This window comes from Amblyomma mixtum, chromosome 1, assembly GCF_055824585.1.
Source record: "Amblyomma mixtum isolate Tamu chromosome 1, ASM5582458v1, whole genome shotgun sequence".
Taxonomy (NCBI): Eukaryota; Metazoa; Arthropoda; class Arachnida; order Ixodida; family Ixodidae; genus Amblyomma; species Amblyomma mixtum.
In genome coordinates, this window is record NC_143012.1 from 32,053,408 (window position 1) to 32,079,591 (window position 26,184).

At 50.2% G+C, this 26,184-nt stretch overlaps 3 protein-coding genes across 3 annotated transcripts in view; 1 reads left to right on the forward strand and 2 right to left on the reverse strand.

Annotated features, from left to right (window-relative positions):
* Positions 1 to 4,518, reverse strand: part of LOC149365956 (phospholipid-transporting ATPase ABCA3-like) — a 35,616-nt gene extending 31,098 nt beyond the window's left edge. The window contains exons 1-4 of the mRNA XM_089569496.1: positions 4,069 to 4,518; positions 3,156 to 3,353; positions 2,395 to 2,577; positions 837 to 974 (exon numbers count right to left, since the gene is read on the reverse strand). Coding sequence (XP_089425622.1) covers positions 837 to 974; positions 2,395 to 2,577; positions 3,156 to 3,353; positions 4,069 to 4,518 — 969 coding nt within the window. The remainder of the gene's footprint in view (positions 1 to 836; positions 975 to 2,394; positions 2,578 to 3,155; positions 3,354 to 4,068) is intronic.
* Positions 4,519 to 10,307: 5,789 nt separating this feature from the next.
* Positions 10,308 to 17,340, forward strand: LOC149365957 (phospholipid scramblase 1-like). Its single transcript, XM_089548848.1, has 4 exons — positions 10,308 to 10,626; positions 11,810 to 12,027; positions 15,581 to 15,910; positions 17,092 to 17,340. The coding sequence occupies exons 1-4, from the start codon at positions 10,308 to 10,310 to the stop codon at positions 17,158 to 17,160; spliced, it is 936 nt and encodes a 311-aa protein (XP_089404974.1). The 3' UTR covers positions 17,161 to 17,340.
* Positions 17,341 to 18,777: 1,437 nt separating this feature from the next.
* The window catches only part of Hil (peptidase hillarin), a 91,438-nt gene continuing 84,031 nt past the window's right edge, over positions 18,778 to 26,184 (reverse strand). Inside the window, exons 3-7 of the mRNA XM_089547443.1 lie at positions 25,677 to 25,964; positions 23,873 to 24,013; positions 23,537 to 23,619; positions 21,280 to 21,423; positions 18,778 to 20,651 (exon numbers count right to left, since the gene is read on the reverse strand). Of these exons, the coding sequence (XP_089403569.1) occupies positions 19,547 to 20,651; positions 21,280 to 21,423; positions 23,537 to 23,619; positions 23,873 to 24,013; positions 25,677 to 25,964 (1,761 nt within the window). The 3' untranslated portion in view covers positions 18,778 to 19,546. The remainder of the gene's footprint in view (positions 20,652 to 21,279; positions 21,424 to 23,536; positions 23,620 to 23,872; positions 24,014 to 25,676; positions 25,965 to 26,184) is intronic.

The following is a 26,184-nucleotide window of genomic DNA, read 5'->3' on the forward strand; positions in this document are numbered from 1 at the left end:
ATAGGCGCGCTCTCCGGTTTGCGATAGTTCTGATTCTGTTTTGTTTGACGGTCGTTCTCTCGCTTCGCCACTGGAGCGCCACATTTCTGGTGGCACTACGGCGGTACGGCGATAAAGTTCTACTCATTGCCAGAAACAAGGATTCAGCAACGGCCACGTTGGATACCGACCGCAACCCTATCGCTCTTTTTCACCGTTAACAAAGCAACCAGACGCTGATAACAGGACGATGATAGAAGCAAGATCAAAACGCTGCAGGCCAGGGAGATAAGAGCGCTAGTTTCACCCACGCGGCCCACAGCCGCTGCCGCCGGCGAAGCCGCGCTGCGAAATCTGCGATTGTTTAAAGTATGAATCGTCGGTTGTGGTTTTCTTCCCTCAGTCAAAAGTTTCTTCGTTCGAAATATAGAGCCCCCGTATACATACATGACATCCTCACTGCACCTCCAGACCAACTCTGTGCACTGCGGAGAAGCTTGAATGCCGTCGCAGCTTTAGTTTGCGGTTACGTCAACATTTGAAAAGCTAACTTAAAAATGCTTGGTATGCCTTACCTCTAATTCTCAAACATTCAATGTCTTTAAGCTCGTCAAACAGCAAACTTCTTCAGTTGCCTTTTAACACAGCCTTAGTACAGAACAGGACACACGATTTAAACCTAAATGTGCTCCACACTGGCTCACTTTTGATTTTGCTTGGGGCGAGCAAATAAAGCGTGCAGTCGCTGCCCCCGCTTACATCTCGAGTACTGCCTATTTTTTACCGCTCAAGTAGAAAGATGGCGCTGGTATCGAAACGGATTGCACGTATGCTACGCGTGTTAATCAGTGTCTCACCCTCTCGTCGACGATCTGGATGACAAAGAGCGTGAAGGGAATCCAGAAGGCGATCGCGAAACGGATCGCCACGCGGGCATAAGTGGTCGGGAAGTCCTCCGGGTAGAGGCTCGGGTAAGGGAACCGCTGCAGTCTCACCTGGGAACAAGGCGCCAGGAACGCAGTCACTATCCTGCCAAAACGTGAAGCGAGTTCTTCACATTTGAACGCGACTGTGGAGTAAAGAACAGGAAATCAATGCAGCACCGAAGTAAATTGACTTATCTCAGTGATATACATTGCTTAGTTTGTGATTAAACGATACGAGCTAACACTGCATATGGTTCCAGCGAAATATCTGCCTAATTTTTCGATACAGCAGGTAGGGAGCATAAAGCCCACATTCACACTTCGGACTGAAATGACAAAAATTGGTGACGAGAAACTTGGATATGTAAACAAGTATGGCGACAGGTACGCGTGAAGTGAGAGCAGGAATGTGCAGCAGTGCATACGCGCTCTTCCTTAAGTTTTCAGATAGGAGATGGTGCGGTTTGCTTCAGTGCGCCTCACACGCAAAAGTCAGCGAATCGTGCCTGGCAAACTTATCGTTCTTGAGGCGAAGAACGTGTAAGCGCGTGCACGTGGTCGAATGTTCGACGTGCCATGTTCAATGTGCAGGTACTTCAGTGGCTGCCTGCGCTTCTGTCATTCGTTTGTGTTGCCTTCATTTGTCACAAGTGCCGCAAAGAGAACCAGATGTCGTTTCTACCGTTTAGTCTTGGCCCTGTGCCCGGTCAAGTCCACGGTTAGACTAAGGACTCATCCACTGACGCATTTAGTACTGTACTGAGAAAGCCACGGCTGCACTTTTCAGACAGCTTTTTAATCTCGTCTCCCCTGTCGACTCATCTATACATGCTGATTTTTCCTTCGCCTGCAATGAGATACCATTAAAAGCTGCGGATGAATTAACCGGAAATAACGTCACGCCCGGTCTGGTGAACTCCTTTCTTTACGACTAATGGTAATTACCCGGTCTGGTGCCTGGTTATCCAAACAGGTCACCAATGGTCATCTGCTCTGCGTAACCCCGCTCCGTTAATGCTCATTTCCACCTCACGACTTCAGATAAGATATCGTCAACTCCCGTTTGTCATCTAGACTCTGCTACTTGGTACCTTTTTGATAAGACAGCCATCAGCAATTCCACTGGGCCAATATGCGTCGTCAGTCACAAAATTCGGCCATTAGCTGGAGGAATTCGACGTCCCCAGGCAGGACAACTCACATTGGCTGGAGGGTACTGACGTCACCGGACCGGAACATTCCCATTGGCTGGAGGGACGTGACGTCACCAGACCGGACGTGACGTCACTTCCAGCAAATGCATCCACAGCTTCTAGCTATCCCATTGCCAACACATGATAGAATTAGGTCTCCCTGTGAATTTTGTGCTCGTGTCTTCCTTAGCCACACCGCAGCTTAATTTTGGGCTGCGGCGTCTATTTAGCCAGCCATTCCCATTCTCTGGCGTTGTCAGAGGAAGTGTTAGGGGTGACCCTGTTGGACTGCTCACTTCGTAATCGAGGCTCTCGTTCTTCGCCTTTCTGACGACTTCGATGAAGGCCGTCTCCACGGCGTACTGGATCGGCAGCAGGTACGTCATCTCGCTGAATGCGTCCAAGTTAAGCGCAGCGGGCAGCATCAGGAAACGACGGTAGCGGACGTTCACATCGAACTTTATGCCATTAACGCGAACCTGCGTGCCCGAGGCAAAAGGCGGATGTCCTGTGCATCACAGCGTATTTCTCCTCCTTAAATCCACAGGCCAATAGAGATTCAGCTATGTGTAAAGTTCAGTGTCTCACGACATGAGACAGTAAAGATGCTTCTGTAGCAGGTTAGTCGCTATGCAGAAACTGCCTGCGGTGCTCTTTTAAAACTGGGGTACACAAACGCAAGAAATAGTACTGAGAACTTCACCACGACAGCGAAATGTTGTCGAAGGGCCTAAACTTGCAACTGTGAGCCTGCCTTTTCCTGCCCGAAAATTCTTGGCAAAAGCAAAAATGTAAAGCCCGGATATTTCTGGAACCTTTTCAGATCTATAGAAAAAGATCAAGTGTGCCAGGGTACGAATCGAGAGGCGATTTTAAGAGCATGTTATATATACGTCTTAACGATATGTGCGTTGTGTAAGGGCTGTTGGAATGTATGATGAAAGTTTGTGAGTAACGCTTTTTTTTTTTCATTCGTGTTGCTTTCCGGCCTGGTTCGTTTCAACCAAGAATACCTGTGTAGTCCGGCAAGTAGTCTGGGAGGTCGCAGCTCGCGTACCTTGTAGTCCAGTTCCCAGTGCACTGCTTCGTCTTCCTTCGAAGCAGAGCCATCGAGGGCGGCTTCTGGTCGAATTGCGCTCGTCGCCAGGAACTGCGGTGGCGTGTGGAACACGACAGCGATGAGGCTTCCTGGAGGAGCTTCTTTGATGCTCTCGAAGTACGGCGACACATCGTCATAGTCCTTCAGCGGATGCACCTGCAGACATGGCGCGCTTGCAGTTACTTGCTTTTTTGCACTCCAGTCATCACCACTATCGTCATCGATGGCTAACCCAGTCGAAAAAAACTACAGAATCGTTCCAAAATGCGACAAAATGTTTTGTCGTTTCGTCATAGCGACACAAATTTGTCATTTTGTAGTAATTTTTGTAGTACCAGGACGTTTACGATTTAGTAACACGAATGATACAGCTTTAGCTGTATTGTGATTGCAAGAGATGGCGAATATATTAGACTCAAGCCCCCGAAGCTGTAACTTAGTAGTTAGTTCATCCGCTTCGTATTCAGGAGCTGCTGGTAGATGCTGGGTTTGTGCTTTGGAGGCGCATTTTTAGCGGTCGGTTCCCAAATGTGCAGTTTTACCGACGGGCGCCAGGTGGTGCGCTTGCGGACGCCTGAGCCCACGGCGAACAAGTGAGGTAAGAGTTAAGAACAAGTACCAGCGTAGCTACTAGGAATTAGAGCAGCCACATCGTACGTGGGAGGTGCTGGGCGAGTATGCGGAATTTGCGTTGTTACCAGTGACTGCCCGAGCAGCACCCATCGGAAGGCGCTCCCATCGGCGGGTACTCCAGAGGAGGCACCTTCCGATCCCGGGGAGCTATGCGGACGGCGCCAACGACAACGGCGCAAAAACTCGAGAGGTAGAGCTAACGCTCAAGAATGAGCTGGCACTCGGCGCCCTGGAGTACCTTGGAGATGTTGAGCATGGCGGCCGCGCTCTCAGCGATGGATGCGTGGTAAGGCAACCGGGAGACATAGCAGAGCTGTTCTACGCGCGCGCCCGGCCCGGAGTGCCAGCCGTCCAACGGGTGCCGGGCATCGAAGAACCGGGGCAGCATGCGGCTGTTGTGGTGCTCTCGGCGGTGCCATGGAGTGTACCGGGGTGTCGACCTCCGCTTCGGCTCCTCCTGTTCTCTGGTGGTCGTCTGGACGACGTCGGCGTCGTCGTCCGGCGCGGCGGTGGGCCATAGCCCTACTCCGCGCTGAACCACGGTCTCGGGCTCGCCCGGCATGTCGTTGTTGAGCGTGTAGAGTACGATTAGCGCGAACGCCGTCTGCCCGATGAAACCGGGCAGGTGCCGGCGGAACTGGCGGACGGAGACGTCCTTCCACAGCAGAAGCGTTAGCTGCTGCAACATGGCTGCCGCAGCAGAAGGGTGCGCTGCTGCCTTCTGCGAAAAAAAGGCCAGATGGGTAATCCAACCAATTCGATTCAGGCTTAATTTTTGATGGATGCATGTTTCACACAGATACTTGGTGGCTTTCAAATAAACAGCGTCCCCATCGCTTTCGTGAGTCGTGATTAGAATACTGTCGGTTTCGCGGAAGAATATTCTTACCGGGCTATAAAAGATATATGCTATGGTATGAAATGGAATAGTATGGTATGGCACGGTATGTTATGGTATGATATGGTATGGCATCGTATGGTATGGTATGATATGGTATGGCATCTTATGGTATGGTACGGTATGGTATGGTATGGTATGGCATGGCATGGCATGGTAGGGTGTGGTATGGTATAGAATGGCATGGCATGGCGTGGCGTGGCGTGGCGTGGCGTGGCGTGGCGTGGTGTGGTGTGGTGTGGTGTGGTACGGCACGGCACGGCACGGCACGGTACGGTACGGTACGGTACGGTAAGGTGTGGTGTGGTGTGGTGTGGTGTGGTGTGGTGTGGTGTGGTGTGGTGTGGTGTGGTGCGGTGTGGTAGGGTATGGTATGGTATGGTATGGTATGGTATGGTATGGTATGGTATGGTATGGTATGGTATGTTAGTGCAGGTGACCGTGGCTGTTAAGCACTGCTTGTAACTCAGCCTTTGTGTTTGACATGTTGAAGGGATGACAGAAACTGGCTTGACCTTCAATTTTTCGTGATTTAAAAGAACATTTCCAAGCATATGAATATACGCGATTCCACGCCCGTAGACAGTGAACATAACGATCTGAATCAGCGCGGGAAAACAAGACGTATGCGCACGACAAAAAGAGCGCTGAACTAGCTACTGTAATCTTGAGGAAAACAGCGCAGGAACAGGGACAAGAGAAAAGAAGACGACGGAACAGGCCCTGTTCCTGCGCTGTTTTCCTGAAGATGTACCAACTCGCTCAACTCACCGTTTTACTGAAGTAGCAAATGTAAAGTGAATGTTCGACTGCGTGCGTTCGCACATGCGCTAATAGTAGAAGAGAAGTGAGAAATGAGAGGGAAAAAAAATGGCTGAGGCTTAACTTGGTTAAGCCTGGAGAATGCGAAGCATCATCATGTCGCGTATTTGGAGGCGCACAACCACAGCGACGGCGCGAGGTGGGCCCCCGTTTCTCCACTGTCGTGACGTCATCGTGGCACGTGGTGTGACGTCATGTATCACGTGATTTGGCGGCGCACAACCACAGCGACGGCGCGAGGTGGGCCCCCGTTTCTCCACTGTCGTGACGTCATCGTGTCACGTGGTGTGACGTCATGCATCACGTGATTTGGAGGCGCACAACCACAGCGACGGCGCGAGGTGGGCCCCCGTTTCTCCACTGTCGTGACGTCATCGTGTCACGTGGTGTGACGTCATGTATCACGTGATTTGGAGGCGCGCAACCACAGCGACGGCGCCAGGTGGGCCCCCGTTTCTCTACTGTCGTGACGTCATCGTGTCACGTGGTGTGACGTCATGTATCACGTGATTTGGAGGCGCATAACCACGGTGAAGGGCTGAAGTGGTAGCTAAAGTAGTATGCTTCGCATAAAAGAAAGTGCCCGGACACCACATCGGGTGCCACTGACCCTATAGTGATGCCTCTGGGGAGTTGGTTCTTTGGGGACAAACTGCCATCCCGCAGTCGTACTCCCTCAAGAGGCGACCGTTACTCCCTCAAAGACTAACTGAAAGCGGCCATCGTCCAGCCTGTACACCGACTAATCGTTCTTGTATTAAGTCTAAGCGGTGCAGTTCGTCCCCAAATTCTGTACGCGCTTCTTGTGAACGGCAAATAGAGCTGTTCTTCGAACTGCCTACGGAAGCCTCGTTTGTTCTTGAGGGTCATGAGTCGACTTACGTGTTGCCGGATCGTTCAAGAACTGAAGCAGCGCTGCTGAAGAAAGAACATGTCTTGCCGAGCGTGCGGACAAGGAATACGAGAGCGCGAGCAATGATGATGATGATGATGATGTCCTCGGGCTGCGTGTCTTCTTCGTCTTCTTCATCCTCTTTATAATGGCACGCACCCAAGTGGGGGGATTGGCCAAGGTATAGTGGTATATATAAGGAAATTTCCATAGGATTACAACAAAATATCGGAGCCAAAAGTGAATTTTGATAAATGTATTCATGAAAAACGACAGAATAATATTTAAAGTTGAATAACAAAGAACATTTTGGTGAAAAAAAAGAAAACTCCAAGACTTAAAAAACTTAGCAAATCAACCTACCAGTTGCAATTATGTAATCATGGAGATTACCACAAATTGAACCCAATGCAAATCCTTTGGCGCTAGCACCGAACGATTACAACACTGGCAGAGATGACGGGAGCCCTAACCTGGAGAGAGGGACCTCCAGGTAAATCTTTCTCTGAAGTGCGAACTTTGGGCAGTAGAGAAGGAAATGGTCCACAGATTCAACGTCCCCGCATCGGTCACATAGGTTTGTCGGTGACCACCCACATCTGCATAGGTATAAATTTAAACTGGGAATCCTGCACCGCAATCACGTCATTGATACCTCACACTGCCTGGTTTTACACGAATGGACGTTCCATTTAAGACTACGTGTAAACGCATTCGTCTTCTTCGACGTCACTTCGACGTCACAGGCTTATCGGCGTCTCCTCTTTTATTGATCGAATAATATATATTTACCGGTTCGCTTGGTTAATGAATGCTAAAAGGAAGCTATATTGACGCTCATTGCCCACATGGTCGTGTCCTGCAGGTGGCCTCTATTGCATCCCTGGATGCGTCGATGTAGGCCGTGCGCTCACCGAAGACCGGGGGAAGTCGCCAAAAAGTGGTTAGCGTCGCCTCCTTGGCGGGAACGGGACGCCCTGACCGCAAGAGTAAGTGCAGCATCCATTCTTATACTCTGTGGCATATTTCCCTACGGCGACTTGAACCGCATTGAAGAATAGGGCCACGCTGTAGATTTAAAGCAACCTGGATCGTCTGAGAAGTTAGTTTTAAAGGAGGACTAGCTGTGTCGTCCTTGGTTGCCTTTCTTTGTTTTCGTTTTTTTATTGAGCTGTGAAAGCATGCTTTATATTGCAGATTTCGCCCCTCCCCTATCTCCTGTATAAGCACGATCCTCCGTTTATTGTAGGTAAGGATAACTGCTGGATACCAAAGTGTAGCTGACGACCGCGAGAGAGGGATTTAGATATTATCACAGTGACGCTCGCATGGGCACGGAGCTGCCGCGTCCTGTTTTGCTGCGAAAGCGACACTACGTGAGTCGCCGAGCCATTTCGCGCAGCTGACGAAAGGCCATACTGAGCATGTGCGAGAAGCAGTGACGTCACACGGCGCACAGCTGGCGCGCCGCCGCCGTCGCTGCGCGGATGACTCAGAGGTGCCGCCGCCGCTCTCTCCAGTTACGCATGCGCAGTAGCGGCGCACAGCTAGCATGCCGGGGCCGCCGCCGCTGCCTCGCGCTCTCCATCGCCTCTCTATATCTCCTCGTTGCTTTCGCAATCCTTCAGGTTTAACCAGAGCTAAACCACTGTCAATTTTTTTTTTTTATAATCCAAGTCCATGTAAAAGAAATGTATGCTTTGTCGTGCTGTCGTAGCGACATATTTTTCGGCATTACTGTAGTATTTTCTTGCAGCCCTGCTGATATGACAACGTACAGGCCAAATACTGCACAAAATAGTGTTGTTGCTACAGAAAACTGCGTTGCCCTAACACAATTTTTCCTCAAGTGCCCCCCCCCCCCTCCTGAAAAAAAAGATACCAAAACAATACAAAATATCTCTTATAATTAAACGCCACCGCGGTGGCTCAGCGGTCATGGCGCTCGGCTGCTGTCCCGAAACACGGGGGCTCGATCCTGGCCGTGGAGGTCGAACTCCGATGGAGGGGAAATTCTAGAGGAACGTGTACTGTGTGATGTTAGAGCGCACTGAAGAACACCAGAGGTCTAAATTATCCTAAGCCCTCCACTTCGGCGTCCCTCATACCTTGACTCGCTTTAGGACGTTAAACCCCATAAGCCAAAGCAACTTTTTATAACCAGTAGATTCGCAAACGCCAAACGCGTTGACTTGCTGTACCTTGTCCGTGTACCAGGCTGTTATGGTGTTGGAAAACCGAGCTAATATATGGACTGCCGGGTTCATAACGCCACATGGGCAATGACAGTTCTGTACACTAAAGCTGCGAAGTCGTGAAAATTGTCGTAATGAGTTAGCATTCATGAATTAAATGCATTCCACAATAAATAGCTTGCACGAGAAGAAATCAGATAGCAACCTTTTTCTTTTTTTTTTAGTGTCCGAATCAAACCCCGGGATTTCTGATTTACCTAATGGGCCAAGGACAGGCGTGGGAAAGGAGCGAGAAAGAAGAAATCAAAATTCTCACGAGCCACGGGGCCAGCAGGGCCGGAGGCAGCAGTTGGCCCCGAACGCTACCTCGAAGACAGGCTTCACGCCAGCCTTGCACACAGCTCTCCAGGCACTTCGAGTGAGTGGCTTTGACCTCTGTTGATCGCTGCGCAATGCGCGTTGCCGCTGAGGCAGTAGCTCTTTCGTTTGTGCGATGAGTTGGCGAAGAATTTACTGCGCGCTCGGATGATAGCGCTGAGGCGCGGCGGCGTAAGTGGAAACGGTGATATCAGGATCGGTCATTTCTGTTCTCTCTCGTTGACCCATGAGAAGCCCTTCCTTTGACAAATGTCGCCGCTGTGCCTTCCAAATGTCCTTAATTCCATTCCATTCCTTCCCTGCGGTTCTTTGATTGTAACGGCGTTCACTGCTGTACTATAAAGTACCATCAGTTATGGGAAATGCGCATGTTCGGCACATGTCCCTTTCCTGATCTTCATCCCAGCCTGAGCATCAGCTGGCAGGACTTTGGTTTGATGTAGTTGGTCTGTGCGATACATAGCTAAAGAAAAGCAAACTGGTTCATACAAAAAAATAACGGATACGAAACATAAGAGGCACGACAAGGTACTTGTTTCTGCCTTTAGAGCTGCGTCTCTCTTTTCTGCACGTATACAGCCAGTGCCTTTATGTACGCTTTTTTGGAGCTGTTGCAACTGCAACTTTAATTACAACTCTGCAGTATTGATGTTTTTATCCTTTGTGTACGTTCTGGCGAGCGTGGTGGAATGCAAAAATGTTTACTCATATAGAGCGCATGGAACATTTTGGGGTCTACTGGCTTCCCTTGATCTCGACCGGAGGCCATAGGCATTCAGCGAAGGCTGAAAGCCACATACAGAGCCCTTCTCAAATCCTTTCTGGACACAAAAAACTTCGAGGGCACCTAATTACCATTAGCTGTGACAATGTGATAGCGTAAGAACCTCGTTGTGAGGTGCCATGCCTGACTTTGCTACATGACAACCATGGCAACCATGGCAGGTGGCAGTTCGCAACTGGCTATTCCGCCGACCAGCATTGGCACGTGATAAGTTTGTATAACGGGGTATAACAACCCGAAGCTGCGCGTTACCTATCAGAGATATCTAAGTAAAAAAAGTCATTTCAACCACCGGGGGTTCTTGAACCGACATCGCGCACAGCCATGGGCCTGTTTGTATTTCGCCTGCATTGAAACCGCCGTGATCGCGGTATATAACCCCTTAACCTTGGGTTCCGAAGGCGAACACCACAGCCACTAAGCCACCGCGCGCACATACATGCTTTGCAGGTAACATCTGAAGAACCAGGATCCTACGGACTTGGAAGAGCGAGAGGTTGCGGAAGTAATGGCGTCTTTCCCTCAACGCGGAGCGCGGCAGCCACAAGTAGTGATTGCGGGTACCACCAGCGTGCGAGCTCCAGGAGGGCAACCCATGATGGGCAGGCAACCCATGATGGGTGGGCAAGCCATGATGGGCGGGCAACCATTCGTGGGTGGACAACCCGTCATGGCCCGTGCTCCCGGCGGCGGCGCGGTCCAGATGCCCGTGCTAGCAGCCGCGGTCCCGCCCCCTCCAGAGCCCATCCCGGGGTGCCCACCAGGCCTCGAGTACCTGAGCTTGGTCGACCAGTTGCTCGTGCACCAGCAGCTGCAGCTACTCGAGGGTGCGCGCCAGAGAGAAATTTCAAACGCTACATACATCATTTCACTGTCAGAAACACACCGGCGACCGGATTTGTTTCTGTAGCAAGTAGCAATGCTCGTTAAATACTTGTTCAGACGAGCGGACCGGACTGCGGATGATCCGCGCGGACCGCCTACCACGTGACGCAAACGTCACTCCTCTGAGTGATCATGAGCCTCCTGCGCCGAATCTGATTGGGGGTGCAACCTGCTCAAGGTCACTCAGAGGACTGACGTTGGCGTCACGTGGTAGGAGGTCCGCGCGGGTCGACCGCGCTTCCGTCCTCTCGTCTGAATCCACTTTATATAATGTCAACGGCGAGCGAAATCTGTAGAGAGCGAAGGGATATCATGCCCTCACCCTTCTTCGAAAGAGTGCTACCATGTGCTACTAATTAAGGACGCCACCCCACGGTGCGCAAGGAGAACGTAAAGGCTGTATGTTTTTGACAAAGGCTATACTGAGTATGATCATGGTGGTTGCTTTAACAGCGCTTCGAAATCAAAGTTCTTTGGACATATACATTCTGGGTTATTGCCACCAGGTGCGGGAAATAAGATTAATGCCTCGTGTCAATGCCTACATGTGGTTCGCATTCCAAGGGAAGTAGCAAACACGGCCGAAATGTGAGCAGAGCAAGATATTACGTGAAACAAGTGATCAGTTCACTTGAATGTAATGAACATTTCGCAACGTAAGGACGTGCTTACGGGATGTAGCACGCGTACTGGCCACTGCTAATCAGGGAATCCTCGGTGATATGATCTAGCTTAACCCTTCCAAGGCGCTATGTAGACAACTATCTCTGATTGCGTACAACTGTACATAGGATTGTCTTCGACTGTGCATCTTCACCTCCCCCTAAAAAACATATCTATGCGCTATCAGAAACGCCATTGGGGAAGAGTATATTGGTTTAAGCCACTTTACCTTTTTTGACACGATACACAATAAACAGGCGCTTTTGCTTTTTTTCGCCATTAAAACGCGGCCATTGTGCGGTTATAAATCCGACCATCGAAATCGTAATCATTTAGAAGTATTTTCATTGCCACGACTCCTAGGACGCACTGACTTTTAGTCATCCGGAATCGCAAAAGGTGACTGAAAAAATATCTAGAGGAGCACTGGCAACACTGGCTTCGATGGTGGCACATGTGCAGTGTTCGTGCCTTACGAGCAGCAAAACAAGTACGTGGTGAAGAACACCATGGGCCAGTTCATCTTCATGGCGACTGAGGAGAGCGACTTGGCGAGCCGCTGCTGCTGCGGCAACAACCGGCCCTTCGAGATGTCGCTGCTTGATTACCGCAGCGTCGAAGTGATGCGCCTGTTCCGGCCGCTGCGCTGCGACAGCTGCCTCTGCTTCTGCTGCCTGCAGGCAAGTGACATCATAGCCTTTCTCTCGTATGCTGATATGCATGATGCAGACTCTAAAAATCTAATTTGTTTCTTTTATGCTCCATAATGGACATATACATCTTGTTGGCGCCGGTTGCCTCTTCGTCGAGGTCGCCTCACTTCCGAGGTGCCTTGTTTATCTGCAACGACTTCGAGGAACAGCTGCTTAGCTGCGCCGCTCGTCACGTGATGATCACGTCACCTCGTGCGAACGACGTGAGCTTCGCGCAATGAGCCATTCACAGCCGACAATGAAGCAAAAATGTTTGCCATTCATTGTATGAAAGTAGCCTAATTGCTACCCGGGTGTCAATCAAATGTCCTCTTTCAGATTTCGTGTCATTTCTTTCTCTCCGCCCCGTTTAACCTGCTTCCCACAAGAAGTCTTGCTGTCTACTCACAGGGAAACGCTTATCGCTCATTTCCTTTGTACATAAACCTCCTTCTCCTTAGCGTGTTGCGCAGTATACCCTGGTGATATGTATAGTGAAAATTTTCTCCGACTTGGTTCAGACTAGTGCACTGCACGGGCTCGGGCCGGGCCGGGACACGATCTTTTTTGCCGGGCCTGGGCCGGGCCCGGGCCTGAAGTGGCGGGCCCGGGCCGGGCTCGGGCTCAAAGCTGCTGACCCGAGTCGGGCTTGAGTGCGTACAGAAACGGCTAGCGTCGGACTATTCATTCACTATTGCAGAGTGCAGTGCACAACTGCGGCATTGGAGCAGCGACACGGATGAGCTATGGGTTATAGTACGCGCTGAGAAAAAAAACAGTTTGATTCATTGACTTATTTACTTCTTTATTTCCACTCCGCGGTGGCTTAGTGCTCAAGGCGCTTGATCACTGAGCCGGGGAACCAGGGTTTGCTCCTAGCCTCGGTGGCCGCATTTTCATTTAGGCGGCAAGCATGACAGCCATGTACTTTGTAGTATCATTGCTCGTTGAAGAAACCCAGGTGGTGGAAATGATCCGGAGCTCTCTGCTTCGCTGTCTCCCACAGCCTGACTTCCCTTGGGCCCTTAAGGCCTAAAAACATAGCTTTTATTTTATGGCTATATTTTTCTCATGTGAGAAAATTCACAAACTAAAGCGCATTTGGTTTTCTTTTTGATCAGCTGACCGGAACGTCTCGTAAATGAAATAGCCACAAAAGTTCACGAGAGTTTGTAAATATCATCTCATAGCCACATCTATCCCTCCTCCCTTCTTCAGCCTGGTTGTCATGACAAGTTTTTTTGCCCTGTTAGTTATCACGTGGTTCGCGCGTTATCTTCTGCTCCACCAGTAAGAGCAAAATTCAACTGGTCTTAATTGGCCATTGATCGCTCGTCATCCCAAAATATTCCTATACACTATTAGAAATGCATTCGGCCAGAACATATTAGTTCAGGACACTTATAGTCTTCAAAACACACACCGTGAAATACTCAAGCCTTTTAGCTTTTCGTTTCTGCTGAAAGGCGACCAGTTCGGCTATGAGTTAAAACTGTGAGATCGCGTTCACTGAAATAATGTTATCCCACTGCTTGCTAGGCAGCTTAATATAACTGATTAAAATCATGGGGGAATGCTAAGTAGTCTATTACGCGCGTATGGAGCCCGTTTTATTTGGCTCTGGGAACTTCCGAGTTTATCTTTGCGCACCTACACGAGATCACTGTCCAAAAGGCGGGCCTGGCGAGCACTACTCTTAATCACTTCCTTCTGGGTTAAAAAGAACCAACTTTCTGCAAGCCAAACTGTGGTTTCAGAACCTTTGTCGGCCAGTTTCTTATCGGTCTAGTAGAAGTCTACTTGCTCAGAGTGAGCAGTATACCTCAATCGTTACTGTGAAACGGGCCGGGCCGGGCCCGGGCTGGGCTTCACTCCGCGATTCACGGGCCGGGCCGGGCTCGCTAGAGCGATAAATTAGCGGGCCTGGGCCGGACCCGGGCTTGAAGCCGCGGGCCTGGGCCGGGCTCGGGCTTCAGGTCTCGGGCCCGGGCCGGGCTTGGGCCTCAGATTGAGGCCCGTGCAGTGCTCTAGTTCAGACACCTAGGAAGAAAACACGCACCTCCTTCACTACGGCGTCTCTCATAGGCTGAGTTGCTTTGGGACGTTAAACCCCAATAAACCAAACCAAACCAAACCGCACCTAAAAGTTAAATGAACAAAGGAGGGGAAAACCTCAGGTTGCTTGAGCCAACGTTTCGACAAGGGGACTTCAGACGAAGACAAGTCCCCTTGTCGAAAGTTGGCTCACGCAACCTGAGGTTTTCCCCTCCCTTAATCATTTTGTGATCGCCAAGGACCATCTACCACACCCTCTCTCTACTATGGACTAAAAGTTAAATATCTTTACTCCCTCAATGCCTATCGTAATGCAGGTGGATGCGCCTTTTTTGTTCACTACCACTCTAAAACGTGATCGCCCTTATTCCCTCTTGAATGAGAGCTCCTAAACAGGAGGAAAACCGTGACACTTTGACTATACTCACCAGATGCCAGCACAAGTGCTAAAAGAAAGGTTTTTACGGCACTAATCTTCCTTGCATGTCAGCCGCACCGGTGATACCGATGTCCATGATATCGGAGAAATTTTTCAAACCGGGGAGTGAAGTTCGCGGTGCAGTACTTTGTTTTGCCGTATCCGGTTCGCGTTAGTGGAACGCCCATTACGTTCTTTCTCTTGTGCCCTCCGCACAACAGCAGAGAAGGGGGTGTGTCACACTCGCTACCCAGCGGGATAAGGGAGCGCCGGATAGCGGAGGATTGCTGGAAAAGTCAAACTTCCCCCCCAAGGATGGATTCATTAGGTCGCATCCTGTCGAGCATGTGCTTGCGGCGAGTCGGAGCCGCATCACAGTGCGTGGCTTTTGCCCCATGTCTGCAGCGGCGTGCGTTGACAGCTTGAAGCGCGGTCAACAGGATAATGCCACGCTAGCTGCAGGCATGAGGAGCGACGATGCTGAACAGATGGGTTGAAGTGACTTTCCTTGAACTTGGGTCAACCGGATGTTGGGAAAGTGAGTGTTCGCGAAGCTCGCAGAAGGAAAGCATAATTCTCCAAAATCGTGATGGTGGAAAGTGTACATATGTGTACAGTGTTTGTCGCGATGAGTTACCTTCTTTCCCCAATCATTGATTGGTTGTGTTGTCATTTCCAAATTGCTGATGTTTTTCTTTCCCCAATAATTTATTGGGTGGATGTTTGTGCAGCTACCTGATTGGTTATTCTCCCCACCGAGGGTGGGGACATAGGGTTTAAAACCAGCTGTTTCGGCAGGACCGAGGGCTGGTTTCATCACGTCGAGTCAGTCAAGTGTATGTATGTTTTCTCCTTGCTTGTATCTTCCTTTGTGCTTTTAATTGTTATAAAAAGTTAACCTCTCCAGAAGTGTCCTCTAGCAATGTGATTGAGCAATTCGAATCTGCAAGACGTCAAGCAGCCTTCAACAATCATCTTCAACCTAATTCCCCTCTACGAGATCTAGAGAGTGGACTCTCAACTCGGGGTCTCGGGAGAATACGCGAAAGCCGGAACTGCCCCGTGCAGGAGATGGAGGTCCACGCTCCGCCAGGTACCATCATCGGCTCGGTCCGGCAGGAGTGCAGCGTCATCTTCCCGGTGTTCTCGGTGCTGGACAGCAGCGGGAGAGTGGTGCTCCAGATCAAGGGCCCCTTCATCACGACGGCCTGCCTGTGCAACGACGTGGTCTTCGACATCTACACCAAGGACGGCAGCACCAAGGTGGGCATCATATCCAAGAACTGGACCGGCATGCTCCGCGAGGCCTTCACGGACGTGGACAACTTCACGGTCGTCTTCCCCATCGACATGGACGTCAAGATCAAGGCCGTGCTGCTCGGAGCCCTCTTCCTTATCGTGAGTGCGCCTGTGGCTATTTTCCTCGTATCTATCGAATGGCGCGCCGCTCAGGGAGGTAGCTATGAATACCGGCATTTCACGAAGAGTCGGCTTTTGTTGCATTGTTGGCAGTGATAATCTTAAACGGTGGCGAACGACTTACACGAATGGACGAGACACCCATGAGGGAGGCGAAAGTTTAGGCCAGTATATTGACTTGAGGTCGATATAATTTTTTTTTTTTTGGGGGGGGGGGGGGGGGGTCAATATCAAAGTTTCGACGAGGGTCTCACCTTCGCCAGGAGCACATGGACTTACGCGGACTTGTATTTCTCAAGGGCCTAAGCTTGCTTGGCTTTGTCAAGGGCAAAGGGACATAAACGAACTTGTCTTCGTCAGGAGCAGAGTCTGGGGATTGGGCTTGCCCCCTGTCAGGGGCTGAAAGGAGATCAAGTTGAGTTGTTTTAGTCAATGCCCTGATCAACGAGGCCGAAGATTCGACGTTTAGCTTTTGTACTTAAGAGTCCCTGAAAAGGGCGTTCGAGGTTGTCTATAATACGCTTGCATTATGTAGAGTACAGGCTACCGAGTGTTCGTGCCGCGTGCTGGACTTCAAAAGCGAACCGATCATTTACAATGTAGTTTTAAGAATTAGCGCTTCCGCACATCGCGGCGACCTGCAGTGCCGATCTTTCGCCCGAATCCACGCGCAACGCGTCATGCCGCACTCTTTACGTCTCCAGCGAAGGGCTGCCCTTGGTTCGCAGTGACGCCGCTTTCTGACGTCACACAGCTGCCATGGCCGCATGGCCGCGGCCGACAGCTCCCCCCTCCTCCTGCACGCGTCGGCAGCCGGGGGAGGTACCGAGTGGGTGGGGCCGGCGGAGGCGCCTACATGTCAGCGTGCAAAAAGTGAAGAGAGGAAAGAGAAAGGCGCGAAGACGCGTAAATTCAAATTCTGACGGAAGATAATTCAGCTTCCATGAAACGCATTAAGAAAATTCTTGCTGGAGGATATTTACTGCGTCCTTTAACATCCTAGGCATAGCGCAATTTTATTCCGAGTTGGACGCGGTGTATATAGTGAAAGCGGCAATGTGGTACCGTGTCAGTTTTTGTGCCGTACTTAAAGCTGGCTCTTAGTGTCCGGTTCTTTTGTGCTGCGCTTATTTCTCTTCGCATGCAATGTGACCACGCAGGACTTCATCTTCTTCGAGAGCGGCACCGGGCCCAATACGCCGGATGTCCCCGGCAACATAATAAACTAGCTCTTCGACGGTCGATGACGTCACTGCACATTTCCGGGCTCTGGCCGAAGGCCACGCTCAGCGACATCTGTGGGCTGGGCGGGTACATGGGGCGCCTCTTCTAGCCCCTGCCATCTTCAGATGTGCGTACTTATGTGTGCGTGTCTGTCTGGCTAGAGTGCTCTTGTTTAAGGAAGTGAACCAAAGTTGGCATGGACTACAATAAAGAATAATTTCGTATGTCTACTTGTGCGAACGCCTTGCAACCCCACTGCGATTTTGTAGTCATATCTGTGCAACAAATCTCGCGTCGTCACAGAGGTGCAAAGCCAATGACGTCACTCTAGTCTCACCCGGTCGTCTTTGACCAATCATTAATTGGTTGGTTGGTTTATTGGCGTTTAACGTCCCGAAGCAACTCAAGCTATGAGAGACGCCGTAGCGAAGGGCTCCAGAAATTTCGACCACCTGGAGTTCTTTAACGTGCACTGACATCGCACAGCACACGGGCCTCTAGAATGTCGCCTTCATCGGAATTCGGCCGCTGCAGCCGGGATCGAACCCGCGTCTTTCGGGTCAGCAGCCGAGCGCCGTAACCACTGAGCCACCGCGGCGGGTGACCAATCATTGAACATTTCCACAACGTATTTTAAGTACTTTGCAATGAAATTTTCCAATGTTGGCCATGTGATAAAAGTCAATAATGTGTTTCTTTTTTTTTAATCCTGAGTAGAATTACTTCACTAACAGTCTTAAGGTGCACCTTTACAGATTTTCTCGTATTCAGTGTTCGAATTGCTTGTTGGAATTGCTTGTGTAAGGTGGCTATTTCGTGCATGAGGTGGCACTCCGCCCTTTATGTGACAGTGGGACATATAAGGTCCCTTCGATTTGGCTCCACTTTCTGCACGAGTTCAAAAAGTGCCGCATTTTCACATTTGTTTTTCCAGTGCAACACATGCCCACTGCGCTCTTCTTCGTTTTATGAAAGTGCCAGCCTACAGCAGCACGAGTTCTGGCTGGCTTGCACTCTCCGAAGTGGAAGCGCAGCTGTAGTGCAGCAATATGGCGACCCCCATGTGTGGGTCGGAGGAGAAAAGCAGATAAGACAGTAGTCTCTTAATGAAAAGATGGCACTTCTTTGTTGGGAGGAGGCGGAAAGTAACTGTTCGCGGCGTCATAATTGTAAGCCTAAGTGGTCGCCTAAGCGTAAACCTAAGCGGGCAGCATTTCAGCGCATATTCGTAAATCATCTATGCATACATTCAACTTTTTTTTTTTTCTGTGAAATGATTTCCTGGGGCTGGATCATGGCCAAACTTCTTTGGGATTTCCTACTTGAAAATTCTTCTTGTGCTTTGGGATTTCGGCACCCGTAGATGCCAACGGCACACAGTTGGCTGTAACTTGGTGCCAACGCCAAGGCTAACAGTCAACCAGGCCTGCACTTGAGCATTCGTTTTGGAAGCAGCCAGTGACAAGCTGTGCTTGAACTGACGCTGCATGCGGGCGGCACCACTGCAGTGCCTCATGGAATTAGTGCAGTGCATGCAGCCAAATCGAAGAGACCTATATCTGGACATATACTGCACTATAAAGTGGAATGTGCATATCTTGTGAGCACAAAAACTGCGGATGCATTGTAAAAATATATTAAACTTTATTAACTTACGCTGTGGGAATCAAGAGTTAGTACAACATATAAATATGAAACGCAAACTTTAGAGCACAAAATATGTATCATTCAATGCAACCCACTGCCACAGAGGTGGAGCAGATGCTAACATTTTGGTCTGCGCAAATCAAATTTCAGCATGTCATAAGGCACGAAGGGGAAGAAAGGTGTCTGAATTGCAATGGCCTAAACAAGAGCATATATATATGTGAAAACAGTGAGGCCGCTTGATGTAAACGCTTGGAAGTAAAGTTTTTACAAATTATAGGCACTCTGTTAAGTTTAAATAAGTAGCAGCAGAACACGACCTGCAGAAGTGGTCACCTATAGTAGAATTTCAGCACATGTATCAGAAAGTTTTGTAAGAGGTCACATATAAAAATGTGAGAAAAGGAAAAAATCACGTTATGAACATGGCGGTGGAGCTGTGCAGCTCCCAATGGAATGCACATTGAAGAGGTTCCTTTGCAGAAACCATATTAGTCTGAAGCCGCTAAGCGCCGAACTTCTTGTGCACAAAAACTGGAAGATCTGGGGGCAAGGAGGCAGGTGTTTCAGCAGATGGACATGGAACGTACACAAGTCTCCTTGGAAGTACAGCAAAACCTCGCACGTGCTGCGACCAAAACTGGACACCTCTAGACCTTGGCAATGGTAGCTTTGTTGCAGTGCCACAAGTGACCTGTAGCTGCAGGTGGTCAAAAGAGCTGCTGCACCACCTTTAGTAGAGCTTCACTTGGAGACGTTGATGAGATACTTGCACGAGTGGGTCAACAGGTGCTTCTCGCCCGTCTCGATCTCGCCATTCATTTCCCGCGTGTAGATGTCCATGCCATACTGGCCGTCATCTGGGAAAGCCAGGAAGAATGTGACCAGGTCGTCGTGGACGGTGTGCGAGACAAATTTGGACAGCTTCTTCTCCTCAACGCCGTTCTTGTGAAGCGTTGCCATGAAGTCGGTCAAGGGTCGGGTCATGCGAAAACGAACTTCCAGCTCCCGTGAGGAGAAGATGAGGGCGTCTTCGTGCGATTCAGGAACGAGCCCAAAGAGACGCGTCGCTTTCATTGGACCCCACTCGCCGGAGGCGCAGTCTGGGAGGGGAACCATGACCGTCTGCAGGTCTTCGCAGACAATCTTGAACTTGCAGACGCTCTTGAACTTCATCGGCTCACCTGTGAGGTACTCCCTCGGCGTGACAGCATTGGCAAAGACGTCAAGCAGAAGGGCACCCGAGCATGGCGCATGGACTCGGAAGGCGACCACGTTTCCGACCATGCTTTGCATAACGAATCGCTTGAGGCTCACGCCGTCGAAAGAATCGCGGTCACTGTCGTAGAACTTGAGGTTGTAGTGGAAGATGAGGCTGTGCGACATGTCCTCGGGCATGCCAATGCGGACCGTCGCGGCGCCCGTGCTGTCAGTGTACAGGGTGGCTTTGGTGTCGGCATCTGGGAAGTACAGGCCGTAGCGGAAGAACAGCGATCGGACGAATGGAAGCTCTTCAAACTCGCGCAGCGAGATGGGCCTCTTCAGGAGCTGCCACTCGGGCTGGAGTGGGAAGAACTCGTAGATGAACTCCCGGGCATCCGTGAGGAAGTAGTGGTCATCGTACTCGTAGCGCAAGGAGTCGGACTTGCCTTTGCTTCCGGGCTTGGGAACCTCCTTGGCATTGACGAGGTGCCTTGCACCCCAGTTGCACTGAACAAACCGCCAGGCTCCAGCAACGTACACTGCATTCCAGGAATTGCGGAACCTGTTGTCTTCAAACCGGACGCCAGGCTGGTAGCCAGCACTCTTGGAGTAACCCTTGATCACTACACAATGAAGGCCAGCATAGCTGGAAACACAAAAATGGAGCGAAAGAATCAGAAACCAGAAATATGCATGCAGTCAAAAGCTTTCCTTGGTATAGGTTCTCGCGGTTTAGTTAGTTCATTTCAAGAATAGTTAAGGCTGCATGAATAGGACGATGTCAAAAAGCAAAGAAACAAACTTATGCATCACAGCCACCGCTGTTTTCATTCCTTTGCCTCTTGCCCTCATCCTATTTTCGCAGTCATAACAGTCCTTGTTAAAAAAAAGTTTCTGAACGAATCATCAGCAAAAATACTCTTTCATCCCTGCCCTTGCAGACAGCCTGGAAGAGATATGGACCTTAATTCCCACTGTCAAATTGCACAGTGATCGATTAAACCTAAAGCTATGCACCCTGGATGGCGAGAGATTCATTTCTTTGCCAAAGTCCAGTGCTCACTGTGGTGTGAATATGGTACGTGCATCTGTTGGCCATAATACGGTAAGCGTACCCGTTGGTGTTAATACGGCTAGCATATCTGTTGGTGTTAATACGGTACACATATCTGTATCCGAGGGACGCATTCCTGCACAGAGAATGCTTTGAGAGGCACAGTGTGCACCTGCAGCGCTTTAGAGTGCCCACTACGTTAGACTGTGGCTTTGCTCACCTGCAGAGTCTCTTGAAGAGCACGTGGTAGCTCTCGGTGCCGTGCTTGATCCCCCTGAGGATGCCCATGGGTGTGTCCGCGATGACGTTCTCGTCAAAGTGCATCGTGTTGAGGTTCTTGACTGTGATCCACCGGAATATGGTCCTGGTTGAAATCAACACGGAAATCAACATTTGCCTCAACATCTTATCGTGGAAACAGAACACACATATGCCTGGAAGTAATCGGGCTGCTTGGCCTTTTTACCGCGTTTCAGTCAATGAGCTAACTTACTTTGCGAGTCGCCCATGTTCCTAGGACGAAAACGACTTTGCCGTCGCCTAACCATTCACGGCGAAAAATCCTACATTCTACCTACTTCGTAAAGCATATTACTGCCCTGTGTCACAGGACCTGTTCCCTTCTGAGCCAGCTTAGACAGCTGCTTGCAGAGCTTTCAGCTGTACCAAATGCAGGTGCATAGTAGAATGCACTTCCAACTTGCAGACAAGTCTGCAGTACTGCAGCCGTTGGGCTACCAACTTCATAACACTGAAGCGATCTTTCCTTTGTAACAACACGTGCACGCTCCAAAAAGAAAGTTTACACAAATCAGGGTGCTACTTTGATTACTCGTTTTTTGTTTTTTGTGCCATTACTACCAATACACGAAAAGCGCAGCGTGAAGAGCATCCAAGCCGTCTTGTCAAAAAATTGGCTGAGGCTTAGCTAAGGTTAAGCCTAGTCAGATGCGAAGCATATTGATGGCTAGGCTTGGTAATACATGGCTTTCCTTGGTTGAATACTTGGTCATTTTAATACAACCACTAGAAGTGTAGCAAGGATTGCAGTGGAAGCACTGCTGACAAGTTCCTCGCTTTGTTCTTCAGTTGTTGTAGATCGTTGTCGCCGAGACGCATATTGAGCACGCCGCTTAGCCAGACGTTCATCCCGCTCTTCATCGGTCTCTGTGGCACGCTGAAGCTTTCGCTTCTCGTTCAAATCAGCCCTGCTTCTAGGCGGCATCCCAACACCTGGCCGCCTCGTAAGTGCCCGGAGAGCGAGGTAAGCTCAGCTTTATACCGCTGCTGTAGCGTCACGTGGTAAGCTGCAGCGCCTCTGATGTGGAGCCTCCACCGTCGCGGCCGACCGTGCGAGCTGGCAGCCCATCTCTCCTCTGCTGTGACGTCATGTTGTCACGTGGTCAGCCGCCGTGCCTCTGATGTGGAGCCTCCACCGCTGCGGCCGACCGCGCGAGCCGGCAGCCCATCTCTCCTCTGCTGTGACGTCATGTTGTCACGTGGTGTCACGTGGTCACGCTAAAGGTCAATGGTAGCTCCACCGCCGCGCTCGACGGGCTGTAGTGTAGCTCTAGTAATATGCTTCGCATAAAATTGCGGTTCTGATTGCGAAGGCACCAGGTCCAAGCCAAAATAGCCATCTTCCACTGCCATCTCCTTTGAACTGCTATGACAGTGGCCAGCCTGTGATGTAAACGCCACCAGCTAAGCATTCCTACATCCTTCGATATAATTCTAAACTACCAAAGAGTTGTAAGTTGGTCCCGTACATTGTCCCTTTCTGCGGTGCTTAATTCCCACTAATTTTTCTCGACACGTGCACCTCCTACTCCAGCGACGTACTGTGCAGTGTTGCAGCCAACAGTCATTGCAGTTTTATCATAAACATAGGACACACTTTTGTCCGCCAAACTCGCGCGTCATTACCAGGAATACGGGACAAGTACTTTTAGTTCCCTTGGCTGGCCACGACACGGCACATGGCTTTTAACTTGCAAGAATAGCACGTTGGCATCGTTCGTGACGCAAGAAACAGAGAATGACTGTGTGGCTGCAGAACACATTTCTATAGGCTGCTAGCCTTAGCGGAACTGGTTGGGCACTGTCCCGAATTCCTGGTAATGTTAGCGGTAGCTTTGTGCTGAGCTATAGCTAACAGCTCACTGGCATTGTCAAAACAAGCAATGCCGAATTAACGCACATAAAAATAAATTACCAAGGCAATGACTTCGACTAAGGTTTAACTTTAAATTATGTGAAATTTAAGTTCATATTTACTGGTTGAGGTTCCCTCTTCAAGTTCCACCCCTTTGTTCTTTGCTTTCATCATGTTGCATACTTGTTTCCTCGTTGGTCTTGCAGACTAGCCTGAACAGAACTGCACCACAGCTTTCCGTACCACGTACCTTAGTCTGCCATGTCTGCAAGTGCTATGATTTAACTGTTACTCAAAAGTTGCCGGCCGGTGGTAGCCTTACCTTGCCTTCTCGACGTCTGTTACACAACTGCATATTAACTGCCGCACCAGATCCGTGAACGTTTGCTGATCTGCTTGCGCCACCTGCAAATAAAAGAAGCAACACTCCAATTCGTATAATGAGCTTAACAAATGTGCAGCCTTTCGCTAAACTAACTCACTGAGTTCTGGCAGAGACCCTAATACAGTTTACAGGCTGTACGAATTGAATGTGCTGTGACACAAACTGCAGGACTTCTTCCCCTTTCAAATGGTATGTAAACCGCGTTCGAATAAAAAAAAATAAAGGTGAGGCATTGCACAGACCAAAGTAAACATGCTAACATGTGCCACTTACGTTTATCGCGATCTGATCGAGTTCCGAGAACACTTCGGGATCCGTGTAGATGTCGGTCTTTGAGATGGATGCCGGCGTCGGTGGAGGTGGATGGCTTGGGTATGGACTGAGGTCTTCGTTGGTAAACTCCTCGCCTTCTCTCTGAGGTAGAATGGAGACCAAGCGCCACGATTAAAGTCATTATCACTGTAGGCCAAGTTGATTCGACTGCAGGACGAAGGTCCGTCCCAATGACTTGCCATTATTCTCATTTTGCGCTAGCCACAGCCACGTTATTCCAGCGAATTTCCTCTTTTTGTGACCCCACCATCTCTCACCCCATTGTATGCATTGCCCTTTCTCTGGATTTCATTACAGAGGTGTGCCGCATGTGCTCATCTGCTGGCAGCGAAGTCAAAACATTCAGGCCACTACAGCAGGGAGGAGAGATGCTGCTATGGTTTCAAAGTTGTGAGCTCCACTACACGTATACATACGGCGCCAACTACCTACTCTCTATGCAGCTATACCTTCCATCAAGCAGGTTCACCGCCTACGCAAGATATGAACCCTGATATTCCAATGACCCTCGCTGGACACTACCACTTTCTACTTTGCTTGGATTCCTCTTAGCAGCTTCAGCTGCCTAGCTGTACGTAAACCTGGAGAGCTTCGGTTCGCCAGGAACACCAGCTACCCTTGCTCAACCAGGTCCAATAGACAACGCCATTAGGGGCATTCAGATGAAGTTGGTGAATTGATTTCCTCCTCTTTTCTGCACAACCTTTGCCAAATACACAGTTCTGTGATGAATTCCTGTTGCTGTTAAAGGGAAGAAAAGGAAAAAAATGACGGATGATTTAGCATGGTTAGACCAGATGCAAACTAGGTGCACTAGCGTTTCGATTTTCAGTTTCTCAGTGGTCACTCTCACCTTCTTATTCATAGATCCCTGGGAGTCCTCATACCATTCCTGGCGCAGTAGTGCTGTGGTTAAGCGATGCGCCACTGCCCTCCGATGGCAGCTGCTGCCACCAGTAAGCCTTGGGGACCCTAAGCAACCTCTCGCGACATCATTAATTGAAGTGTCACTGACCAAGGTGGGCAGCTTGTGATGACGTCATAAGGTCACCGACCTAGCTGGCCCACCTGCCAGCCAGGTGGGTGGCATCCAGCTCTTCAAGGTCGCAGAGGGATCCGACAAACATTGGCGAAATCGGCGAGTGGGAGCTCCAGTGCTAGTGCACTAAAATCGCCAGAGAAGCAACACAAGTGGCAGGTTGGCCAGATAGGTCATGTGACCTTGTGACGTCATCGTAAACTGCTCACATAGAGGAACCCACACAGACAACGCCCATGCGGCTGAGTGGTACCTCTATTGCTAGCACACTAAAAAGGAACGAAGGGGAAAAAGTGGCAGTGGTTTGTTTAGCTCTGGTTAAACCGGGTAAATTGCGTTAGCCCGATGACGTGGAACCACTCTGCAAGATAGAACGTTGTCGCCAAGCTGCATCCTTAGCACGGCGAATAATATGTCGCTTAGCACAAATACTTGAATTCTTCGCTTCTTCCTATCGCTGCCACTTCTCCTTAGAGGACTGCATAACAAAGCATTCACGCCAAGGCAAGCGCGCATTTATACGCGCGGCGTGGTGCGGCAGCTGCGCCGCTGCCGCGCGGCGCGCCGCCGGCGGAGCGCGGCTGAAGCAACGGCGCGCCACCTGGTCGGCGCAGCGGCTGTTGAAGGTCATCCGTCCCTAGCGACCGGGGCTACGCGACGAGGCGACACCTGGAGTAGTATTGCTAACGCAATAAAAAGACGCACCCGTATGAGCTCGTCCCTCTTCTCGTTGATGAGGTTGAGCATCTCTTCGCTGTGCTTCTCCACCAGGTCGGCGGTGGCGGCGCGCTCCTGCTCGAGCAGCTTGCGCGTCAGCGACTCCTTCTTGCGGTCCAGCTTGATGGTCATGTTCTTCTCGAGGTCCTCTTTCTCCTTCTGGTGGCGCACGGTGAGCATGCGCTCCTCCTCGCTGGTGATGAGCCGCTGCTTCTTGCGACGCATCTCCTGCTGGTACCGGTACGTGAGCCGCTCGAGCTCCTTCTCCCACTCTTCCTGCGAGAGTCAACACAGTGCGTAAACCCGTTATAATGAGAAAAGCGGTTCGTTGTACCGATAATTTCGTTATAAGCGGGCACGCATAGAGACATGCGGGCCTTTTGAAGAAGTTAGCTTTTTCGTTGTATTCCTCAACGTATTCCTTGTATTCCTTAATTCCTCAACGTATACAGCTTGCAGGTGAAAGACACGTTCTCTTCTATATTGACTGTTTTGC